We start from the raw sequence: 11,083 nt of genomic DNA, 5'->3' as shown, positions 1-11,083 counted from the left end.
TATACTGTTATGCACAGGAAACACTGACTCTATCCAGCATAACAGTACATGACTCTCCTTTTAAAGTTGTGTAGATGCTACCTCTGAAGGCATGAGGAGCCAAACCTATGTTGCACCAAGGAAAGCTAGCAGAGTAGGGAATCAACACCTCTATCATCTTGCCTCCTTCCATCTGGAGTAGCCAAGGGCAAGGTACTCAGACTTGCTGAGCAACTCAGCACCATCCTCTACAGGCATTTTCATGAGTATGTAGAGGCAGAAGGGAAGGTTGAACAAATGCAAGCACCACCTTCAAAGACCCCTTCAGAGCTTCACTCACTGAGCTCAAAAACCTCAAGAGGACTTCTAGGCACGTTCAGCTGATCATAGCTAGAAGGCTCCCCAAGATCAAAAATCTTAACAAAGCAGGGTCCCTGCTTGTGTAAAATCTTCTATAACTGGGATCAGAAGCCCTCTCCAGACCTTTGTACTAAACATGCAAAAGTCAGGGGGAGGAAGGAGAGTGAGTGCCTGACATGCAGGGCACACCATGGGTTAAGGTGCCACATGCAGGCTTGGCCCTCTACAAACATTTGGCCCTCCATGCTTGAGCTGAACACTAAAACAGGGCTTAGGAAACAATTATCACGGGCAACGCAGCTTCCAGTGAAGAGAGGAATTCACAATTAGTCCTCTACTGACTTAAGCATTTGCAACTCAAGGCATGTTCATTAGCAAGAAAGCCCTCAGAGAACCTTACAGGTAGTTCCATCCATTTATTTCCACTTCCAGCAAGAGTAGCATTAGCTGAGGATAACATTCAGCACAAAACATGGATAAGACAAGCTACCAGCACAAGTAGCTGGTGGTGTAGAGAACAGTCGCCTCTAAAGTCTCTGCCACTCTCTCTTGAGGAGGAGGAGCCAGTCCCATCCAGTTCTAGGCCTTGTTCATCATTGACCTGGGCTGGCCTGTGACTTAGCTGATAAAACACAACAAATCAGGTAGGAGATTGTCCCATGTCAACATATAGTAGTTTGGAATCCTTTCAAAGCCCATTTTCTTCAGGAGAGGGATGATATTCTTCCTCCAGATGAATTATATCAACGTAGCTTTATGATATTGGCCTGGATACAAGAAATTCCCACTCACAAAAGCCCCAGACGGTTTAAACCATTGTAGATTTAGTTTTCTGGGGGCTGGAGAAGCTGCTGACCCACAGCTTCCACATTGAGCTTGCTGGGCTTATTTGTGAATGGGTGCCACTGGCCTTGGATACTGGGGTTATCTGTATGGAAAGGCTTTCGGATACGGATGATCTCCAGGCCAGACTGGCCTGCCAGCTTCTGGATGACCTTTGCAATCTCATCCACTGTCTTGCTGGTTAAACACTCTACCTTCACGGTTCCATTCACTAGAAAGAAAATTAGGTGGATAAAATGTGGACCAATTCTTTTTCTGTTTGAAGAAATAAGATTCCCTGGGCACTTATACCCAATTCCCAAAGATTTTTCGTTGATGAACCTCAATAAATCCACACATCCACCCTCTTACTCCTGAATGTTACAAACTAAGGCCTGATTTACAGCTCCTTGGTGTGTAATTCTTTCAGCAGATAGCACACATCTATCGCTGCTGAGGGTTGCCTTAGAAGCCTTGTTGAGACAGGGTGCACCCTCTCCGCTGATTTTTAGGAGCAAGTTTCGCAGGAAATGCCAGTAACAGCCAACACCAATCTCTCGTTAACATGGCTCTAATGCAAAGCTGCATTTTCTATACTTACTGTATTCAGCAGTCAACGTAGGGACCCTGCACTGCTTTGGAGCAACGTAGAACACAATCCCAGGGTTCTGCCTGGCAAAGTCCACCACCTTTTCTTCAATGTATTCTCTAGAACAAAAAAGAAAGGAGTCACTGAGGTATTTAAATAACTGTTCTTATGAACAACTGAAGGAGAGCTCAGGAAAAGCTGCCACCACCATCTGCAATTGGGGGACTTCAACTGCAGTAATTCCCATTGGGCAGCATTGCAAGCTACATAAACTGCAGGCCAGGTAAATATTTCTTCATTAACTATTCTGTGATTCTATACAAAATTATTCAGAACAACAGAAAGGACAGGCAATTCCCTTTTGGCAGCCACCTATACACCTAAAACGGTTAGCTCAAATATTTAAAATATTAGTAGAATAAACATATGGTACTAGGCAGGCACCCTAGTTATAGTGTTTTAAATGCCTGCTAAAAGTATTATTTCAACAGGCCTATCCCAACACACAGTTGGGATATGCGATTTTAATGTTTGCTGATTTTAACCTGAGGTACCAATGTACTCTCAATAAGCCAGTGAATCACAACCAAAAATAATGAAAAAACATTCAAAGCCATCAACCAAGTCAAATCTTTGTTGCTCTTGGACATTACTTTATTAATATGAGTCAGTTATATTTCTACCTGAATACAGTAGTACCTCGGGTTAAGAACTTAATTCGTTCTGGAGGTCTGTTCTTAACCTGAAACTGTTCTTAACCTGAAGCACCACTTTAGCTAATGGGGCCTCCTGCTGCCGCCGCAGTGCAATTTCTGCTCTCATCCTGAAGTACTTAACTCGAGGTACCACTGTATATATTTTATTGAATGACATTGTATACATTGCAGCAGCCTTTGGCAATAAGCAATAAACTTGACTGACTAACTGACACACATGTATTCTTCCCCCCCGCTCCCATCCTAATCTGGAAACTTCAAACTGAATTTCAAGGCCCTAAAAAGTAAGAATTCAGTGACCCCCTTGGCTCAGATATGAAAGTCAATACAGTATTCCAGTGGCTATTCCTCTTCCCTCCTCCTCCCTCTTTCTTTTTTTGCACCATGTATTTTACCTTTTAATTGGGGGGGGGGCAGGGACTGTCTCTTTTTAAATTGAACCATACTTTATCATAAATGAGCAATATAAAGTTTTACTTAGTCAGTCAATAAGAAATCAATATTGCTACACAGTGCTTTTTTTCTTTAAAAAATGTTTAGGAGCACTCTCATTTTGACTCAAGAAAATCACCATTTTATAGTTCAAATCGGGAAAAATAAATAAAGTAAGTGGACAAAAGTACTGTACAAAGATTCACAAATGTTTAGGGGTATGCGCGCCCCTGCGTCACCCCGGGGGGGGGACCCGTTTTTGGGCGCCTCTCGGCTGAAGGGCAAGGTGCAACGGCCCACGACTGCAAAGTGAGGCTGCAGCGTCCGCGTTGCCCAGAGCCGAAGAGTCAAGCCCCGCTCGAAGCCCTTCTATGGGGGAGACCAGCAAAGGGCGCTCAGGTGAAGCCAGAGCCCCGGCACCTCTTTGCGGGGGGAAGCAGCCTACCTGGCGCCCCGCGAGCTCGGCGCATCCCGGCTGACCGTCAAGGTGAGGCGCTGCAGCTGCCCCACGTAGCGGCCCACCCCGTTCCTCAAGACGCTGGCCAGGAAGCGGCTCGGGGTGCCTCGGCCGGTCATGGCAGATGAAAGCGGGATGGGAGCAGGTTGGCCGCCTCCCTCTCCTCCTCACCGGAAGGAGAAGCAGTGGAGGAAGTGACGCAGGGAGGCCGCTAGCGCCCTAGAGCGACTCCTGTGGGAAAATCCTCCGAAGGTTCTGGCGGTTACTTTTTACGCCCGTCTTTTCTTTGCCTGCCCGGTAGAAATAGCAAAGGTCAGTCTGTGTACTTAGAAGCGCCTCACGCGCCACGGCCGCCCTATTATACACTCGCCAAGTGCTAACGTGGGAATGATGCCTCTATACTTTCCTATCTCTATATGCCTGGCTCGACGTTTGAGGCCAGGATCCCCGCGCGGAAGTGACGTTTCCGTGTTTTGTTGTTGTTGTTCCGGGGCGCGGCGATCGCGCGCTCCCCGCAGCCGCACGTGGGGGAAAGGATGATGCTTGATCCGAGACAGGCGCGGAGCTCTACGATCGCGCGGTGACAGGAGGGCGGGGAGGTCGAGTTTGGGGGCAGGTGCTGCTTGTTGCAGCGGATCGGGGCTTCCTTCAAAGCGGCCGGTTGCCCGGGGCTGAAATCTGGGGCTGGCGCCTCTTTGCCCATCGCAAGGCAAAGCGGGGTTATGCGGCGGGACTTGCGCCGCGAGCAAGGAAGCGGCGAGAGGGCGAGTCCCTGCGAGGTGGTTGGGATGGCCGGGAGGGAAGCGGCGAGGCAGAGGAGGGGGTGGTTGAGGACGGGGTTGCTTCTCTGATGAAGGCAATGTGCGCTGTCGTGTGATTAGGAGGGAGAGGTGTTATAGCAAGGTGAAATAAGGCAGTCTCGAAATGGGAGAGGTTGCTCTTGGGGGAAGGTTTCCCAGCAGAGATTTTTAGTGTGCCAGTCTGGAAGGTTACTTTCTTGAGAGGATGCTCTTGGCAGGCATCTTTCTGCCACTTGTAGAGAAAAAATGTGGTTCCTCACCCGCTCCTTGTGCAATCTTTCAAGCCGCTGGCCCCTTAGGGGCAGGCTGATCCTTGCAGGGAGCAAATCCTGCAGATCTTACAAGAAAGAGACGCTTCCGTCCCCAGAAGGGCCAATCCCCCCTGTTTCAGTCACAGAGATTCGCCAGTATCTGAGGGCGCAGGGCATCCCTTTTCATGATGGCTATAGTTGTCTTCACGTGCCCAGTATTTTTGTGGAGGAGCAGCAGCAGGTCCGCCATAGCTACAGCCTCTTCATCGACAAGACCACTGGCCGCTTTCTGTGCACAGCCTCATTGGCTGAAGGTAACTGGCAAGACTTCCAGGCCAGTGTAGAGTTGCGACATAAAGGGATGGCTGTGGGTGGCCTGGAAGAGGCCAGTGGGCAAAGAGACCAAGATGGGAAAGATGCTATGCATATATGGGAACGAGCCCTGCCTCTCTGGGAACTGCTGGATGAGCAGGAGACGCAGGAGGCCAAGGCTATGTTCGGCATTTCCAAGGTCTCAAATGCCACACTCAAACGGTTTGGGGTACGTTACTTGCGGACAGCGCGGGCCTTGGTCTTCCCTTGGTTCAGCCCCCGTGGCACCAGCCTGAAGGGGTTAAAGATTCTGGGAGTTGAGCGCCAAGGGGAAATGGTGCACTATGTGGAGAACACCCTACCTCGCCCTGCGGCCTATCACAACCTCTTTGGATTGCCTCTGATCAGCCGACGAGATACAGAAGTTGTACTGACTGGCCGTGAGCTGGACACATTGGTGCTGCACCAGGTGACTGGGCTACCCACTTTGGCCCTGCCCCGGGGGATTTCCTGCCTCCCACCAGCCCTTCTTCCCTACTTAGAACAGTTCAAGCGGATCACCTTATGGTTAGGGGAGGACCTCCGCTCCTGGGAAGCTGCCAAACTCTTTGCCCGCAAGCTGAACCCGAAGCGTTGTTCTTTGGTGCGGCCAAGTGACCAACAACTACAGCCCCTGGAAGCTTTCACCCAGGGCATGAATCTCACCAAGATTCTGCGCTCCGCTCTACCAGCTGGCCACAAGTCCATCATTTCATTTCGCCAGCTGCGGGAAGAGGTGCTTGGGGAGCTGGCCAATGTGGAGCAGGTGGCAGGCGTCAAGTGGGCTCGTTTTCCAGAACTGAACAAACTCCTCAAGGGCCATCGAAAAGGGGAGCTCACTGTATTCACAGGTGAGTAGCTATGCGGTTTGTGGCACTTTAACTCTCATTCTCCATTCACTGTGTGTGTGTGTGTGTGTGGTGTGTGTGTGTGTGTGTGAGAGAGAGAGAGAGAGAGAGAGAGAGAGTGTTCACTTGTAAATCTCAGCTGGATGTCTTCCTTGGGGTCTCTCCAAAGGATACTGCCAGTAGCTGACTGACTTTTCATTCACAAGTCATTTACAATCAAAGGTTGTAATCACAGTATGCTTTAGTACTGTGTGGTTCTTGGCTTTTTTTGTTGTAATGCCTGCTTGCCAGCTCAATGACTTGTTGCAGAGTTGGGCTACCTCAATCTGGTGGCTCTTGAGCTGTCCATTTTTTCCTTCAGGAATGTAAGGAATCTAACCTATATTTTGCTATTTTCTGCCTTGGGTCAATTTTCATGTCACTACTTGCCATGAATTCTTATTGCCATTACTCCCACTAAATAACTGATTTTTTTTTTTGTTTACATCTGAAGTGGGTGGTCTTTCAGAAGAAAGGGCATGTTGATCTACACATGAAAACTCAAGGTGAAAACCATCTATCCTGTAGGTTGCAACAGCCTGTCCTCATATTAATTTTATCCTGTCTGTGGAACAGGCCCAACGGGCAGTGGGAAGACAACCTTCATCAGTGAATATGCCCTGGACCTCTGCACACAGGGAGTGAACACTTTGTGGGGCAGCTTTGAGATCAACAATGTGCGCTTGGCCAAGATCATGCTTACCCAGTTTGCCATGGGGAGGCTGGAAGAGCAGCTGGAAAAGTATGACGAGTGGGCAGACAAGTTTGAGGATCTTCCGCTCTACTTCATGACTTTCCACGGGCATCAGAATATCAAGTAAGGTTCAGGGTGGCAGCTTCGCTCCTGCATGTCATGGGTTAATGTTCTTGATGTGAGGCAGTGGTGGGCATGAAACTATGTTTTAGTTGCTGAGATACTAAGGCGACATTCCTTTTCATATTTCCATGTGTGACCCTTATTTCAATCCCTCCTTTTTCAGGATTGATGATGAAAGATGTGTGTGTAATTGTGATGGTCTCTTCCATGCAGGACAGTGATAGACACCATGCTGCATGCTGTGTACATGTATGATATCAGTCATGTGATCATTGACAATCTCCAGTTCATGATGGGCCAGGAACAGCTCAATGTGGACAGGTAAGCTCTCCCCCATGCATTCATCCTTTGGCCTAGACTGTTGGTTTTTTTTTACAACACTGTATTTCTCCTCTACCTTTTTAAAAAAATCTCTCAGTGTGTCACTTATTTACAGTGACCTGAAAATAATTGTAATCATGCCGGTGCAAACAGTAGTCCTGACTGAGTGTGAATTTTTTCCTTAACCGTAAAAAGGTAAAGGTAAAGGTACCCCTGACCGTGAGGTCCAGTCGTGACCGACTCTAGGGTTGCGCGCTCATCTCGCTCTATAGGCCGGGAGCCGGCGCTTGTCTGCAGACAGCATCGCGCTTGTCTGCAGACAGCTTCCGGGTCATGTGGCCAGCATGACGAAGCCGCTTCTGGCGAGCCAGCACCAGTGCAGCGCACGGAAACGCCGTTTGCCTTCCCGCTGGAGAGCGGTCCCTATTTATCTACTTGCACTTTTGAGGTGCTTTCGAACTGCTAGGTGGGCAGGAGCTGGGACCGAACAATGGGAGCTCACCCCCTCGCGGGGATTTGAACCGCTGACCTTACGATCAGCAAGTCCTAGGCGCTGTGGTTTTACCCACAGCGCCACCCGCGCCCCTTCCTTAACCATAGATAAGCGTTATTTTGGTAATGACAGTAACTACAGTTAGGCCTTCTAGTCATTTTTACGTTTTATTTTTTGTGGTCATTTTATGGTACAGTCATACCTCGGGTTACAGCCGCTTCAGGTTGCGTTTTTTCGGGTTACGCACCCACCGAAACCCGGAAGTACCGGAACAGGTTACTTCCGGGTTCGGCGGTCGCGCATGCGCAGAAGTGCTGAATCACAACCCGCATGTGCACAGACGCGCTGCTGCAGGTTGCGAACGCTGCGGGTTGCGAACTTGCATCCCACATGGATCACGTTCACAACCCAAGCATCCACTGTATTTGGATTTTAAAAGTTGTACTGTGGTTTAAATATCTTGTAAGTCACCTTGAGACTTTTTATAAAAAGCAGTGAACATAATAAATAAATAGGAACATGTTCAAGAGAAAAATAGAGTGTCTCTCACTGTGAGAATGGAGGTCAGTCTTGTAGTTCTTTTCATCCTCTACTAATATTCTTTACCCCTCTCTAGCAGGTAAACATCAAATTGTGTTCTTTGTACAGTGGTACCTCGGGTTAAGTACTTAATTCATTCCGGAGGTCCGTACTTAACCTGAAACTGTTCTTAACCTGAAGCACCACTTTAGCTAATGGGGCTTCCTGCTGCTGTTGCGCCGCTGGAGCACGATTTGTGTTCTCATCCTGAAGCAAAGTTCTTAACCTGAAGCACTATTTCTGGGTTAGCGGAGTCTGTAACCTGAAGCGTATGTAACCTGAAGCGTATGTAACCTGAGGTACCACTGTACTTCACTATTCATGTGTCTAATGTAATTACTTTTGCTACACCATGTTGCCATTCTAGGCTTGCTGTGCAAGACTACATTGTGGGTGCCTTCCGGAAGTTTGCCACAGAAAACAGCTGCCACGTCACTGTGGTCATTCACCCCCGGAAAGAAGATGAAGAGAGGGAGTTGCAGACTGCCTCGATTTTTGGGTCTGCAAAGGTGAGGGTTTGTGTGGAAGTTGGCAAATTTGGTCTTTGGAGAGCATATATTTCCAGCTTAGCTCAAAGTGTGTATATCCATAACAATCAAGAGTTCATCGCACCACTCTGTATCCCTAACATAGTGCCTGTTGGAATTGCTAAGTCTGGTATGCAATCCTCTGTTCCTTTGATCCCTTCTGGCCATAGTGGGGATGGGTAACCTGTGGACCTTCAGATGTTGTTGGGCTACCCCTGGTTATCCTGGATGGGGCTGATAGGAGTTGGCGGCCAACAGCATCTTGAGAACCACAGGTTCCCCATGTCTGGCCCATAAGAATCCATTTTTTCTGCATATTTGGGGTGGTCTAACTAGACAACCCATAATCAGATGATTTAAGCATCTTCTGCCTAGCAACTCCTAGTGACAGAAGTAGGACGGCTTCAGCTGGCACCCTTTGATGTACTTGTGCTTAATTTTCTCCCGTTACAGTCAGTGGGATTAAAGTGCTTACTCGTTTATTAGATTGTATCGTTCTCACTTTTAAAGTGAAGTGCTATTATTTTTGATCCAATGAAGATACCTACATTGTGGTTCTTGATCCTTAGCTGGCTGGAGGAGCTGAGAAAAATACTGCATGTCTCAACTTGTTGCGAATTGTTTCTTGAGGGGAAAACTGTGCAGATAACCTGGGGAAAGTGCAGCAAGATCACCTGACTGGCTTAAGACCCACCACATTCAGTACAATTGTATTCATATTGCATGTACTCTAAATCTGCTTTTCTTTAGCTGCAGGCTCCTCCTCCTCATACTGCTGAGCTACATTCCATGCTGTACAAAATGGCCGCCCCTTCTCCCCCCAAACAATAACTTTCCTTCTGCGTCTCTTGCGCAGGCCAGCCAGGAAGCCGACAACGTGCTGATCCTGCAGGACAGGAAGCTGGTGACAGGCCCAGGAAAGCGCTATCTACAGGTCTCCAAGAATCGCTTTGATGGGGATGTGGGAGTCTTTCCCCTGGAGTTCAGCAAAGCATCCCTCACCTTTTCTACCCCCGTCAAAGGCAAAGCCAAGCTGAAGAAGGTAAAGGATGACAATGGTGTGCCTGCCAAGAAACCAGCAGGTGCCGGTGGAGCTTCGAAGAAGCAGAGGTCTCAGTCCCCCAACAGCACAGCCCCTTCCCCAGGGACCTCTCCTGATGAGCCCATCAAACCAGGAGGAGGAGGAGGAGGAGTGTAGGACTTGGAAAAGGGTTGGAAGCCAGCAAAATCACTGCCTCACATCTGATCATAGGAATAATCATTGGACTGCAAAGAAAGGCACTGGCGGGATATTTCCTGCTTGGTTGCCTGTTTTCCGTTGGGATAATGTGCTGGAAATCTGTATGACAAATCTGTGGGGTTGTCACGGGATTTCCAGTATCATTTTACTAATCAAGCAATAATCTGGAGAGGAAACTTTAATACCGGCCTCGTTCCACCCAAGAGGCAACTACTGGGTGGCTCCATTTGTGCAACACAGAGGAGATTGTGCTGTTGGTGCAAGGAAGTAGCTTTGTTTTGCCATCTTCGGCTTAGCCTTGGCCTGGACTCAGTAGCTGCGAAGACTATTTCAAAAGGAACATTGAAAGTACTTCCAAGTTGTTTTGTGTATTTCTTGCACTAGTATACAGAAAAATGGTTTGCTGCAGCCTAGTAAAGTGTTAGATCCCTAGCATGGGATCAGAGGGCACTTGCTGTATGCATATGCATTGTAAAAATCACTGGTTAAAATTGCGAATGTTGTAACAGGAGCTGTGCTTTCTCTCCTAATCTCAGTGCTTGAATTAGAGAGAATGGTTAAATTGAGCCGAGGAGGAGTCAGCAAATCCTGAGATTTAAATGAGCCATGGGTTCGGCAAAGGGGATTGACAAAGCACTTAGCTGTGGAGGTTGAGTAAACGGTTGGCACAAAGGTGAATCGCTCTGAAATGCCCTTCCTTCCTTTGGATTATTTCTTATATGCCTGTTCCATACTGGCTCTGGACTTTACTGTTCTAGCCTAAAGTGAGTTCAGGAGAGGAGATTATTTGAAGGAAAAACCACACCATTAATGTATTCCAAAGGGGCTGTTGAAATGCTGTCATTAAGAAAAGTAGCAAGTTTGTTGAAAACCTTTTCTAAAGCATTCATGGTTCTATCAAACTTTTGGATCGATCTCCCTGGTTTTGAGGCTGAGTGGGTTTGGGTTTGGTCCACTTCAGTTTTAGCACCAAGAGATACCTCTGTTTAGGATATAAACATGTAGAAATGCTGCTTTTTGAAAACCTATCTCACAACTGACTCTGATCAGTGCATAAGCTGAAATGCTTATGGAAGTAAAAGTGTGTTCCCTCAACCTTTATGACTTTAATAAACTGAATGACTCTTATGGGGCGGAGGGGCAGGAATCCAAACTAATTCTGACTTTTGATTTGGTTTGGCCATGCACACACTGTCTTTTAATGGTATTTGAAATTATCTATGCATTCTAGAAATTACGGGTTAATCGACATTGTGTTGGATGTTGTGTCATTTATTTAAATTAAAAACAGTACAGTTTGTACTTAATGTGTGCTGTTCCTTATACTGTCCACAAGAGGCCAGCCTGTTCAAATGGAAGATTTACATAATATTCCCATGCTAACCCACAGTACCTCCATCACGTGCCAAGCACTGGCATGCTTCTTTGAGCTCTGAAATCGCAGACACAAGAGTATAGCAGC

At 47.6% G+C, this 11,083-nt stretch overlaps 2 protein-coding genes across 3 annotated transcripts; one reads left to right on the top strand and one right to left on the bottom strand.

Moving 5' to 3' along the window:
- Window positions 1-740: 740 nt before the first annotated feature.
- Window positions 741-3,544, bottom strand: MRPL43 (mitochondrial ribosomal protein L43). Its single transcript, XM_028730452.2, has 3 exons — window positions 3,344-3,544; window positions 1,763-1,869; window positions 741-1,393 (listed from the first exon to the last, which is right to left on the bottom strand). Exons 1-3 carry the CDS (start codon window positions 3,472-3,474, stop codon window positions 1,164-1,166), a joined length of 468 nt encoding a protein of 155 aa, XP_028586285.1. The 5' UTR covers window positions 3,475-3,544; the 3' UTR covers window positions 741-1,163.
- A 280-nt stretch (window positions 3,545-3,824) lies between these two features.
- TWNK (twinkle mtDNA helicase) lies at window positions 3,825-10,923 on the top strand. Of its 2 annotated transcripts, none has more exons than XM_028730451.2 (5): window positions 3,825-5,608; window positions 6,221-6,461; window positions 6,675-6,782; window positions 8,222-8,363; window positions 9,132-9,231. In XM_028730451.2, exons 1-5 carry the CDS (start codon window positions 4,402-4,404, stop codon window positions 9,210-9,212), a joined length of 1,779 nt encoding a protein of 592 aa, XP_028586284.2. In that variant the 5' UTR covers window positions 3,825-4,401; the 3' UTR covers window positions 9,213-9,231. The 2 variants fall into 2 exon arrangements, with proteins under 2 accessions (XP_028586284.2, XP_028586283.2); XM_028730450.2 differs by lacking the exon at window positions 9,132-9,231 and adding an exon at window positions 9,238-10,923 and having other exon boundaries at window positions 3,826-5,608.
- The last annotated feature ends 160 nt before the right edge of the window (window positions 10,924-11,083 follow it).

This window comes from Podarcis muralis, chromosome 6 (assembly GCF_964188315.1).
Source record: "Podarcis muralis chromosome 6, rPodMur119.hap1.1, whole genome shotgun sequence".
Classification (NCBI taxonomy): Eukaryota; Metazoa; Chordata; class Lepidosauria; order Squamata; family Lacertidae; genus Podarcis; species Podarcis muralis.
Note: the sequence above shows the minus strand (reverse complement) of the source record. Positions and strands in the feature narration are given on the sequence as shown.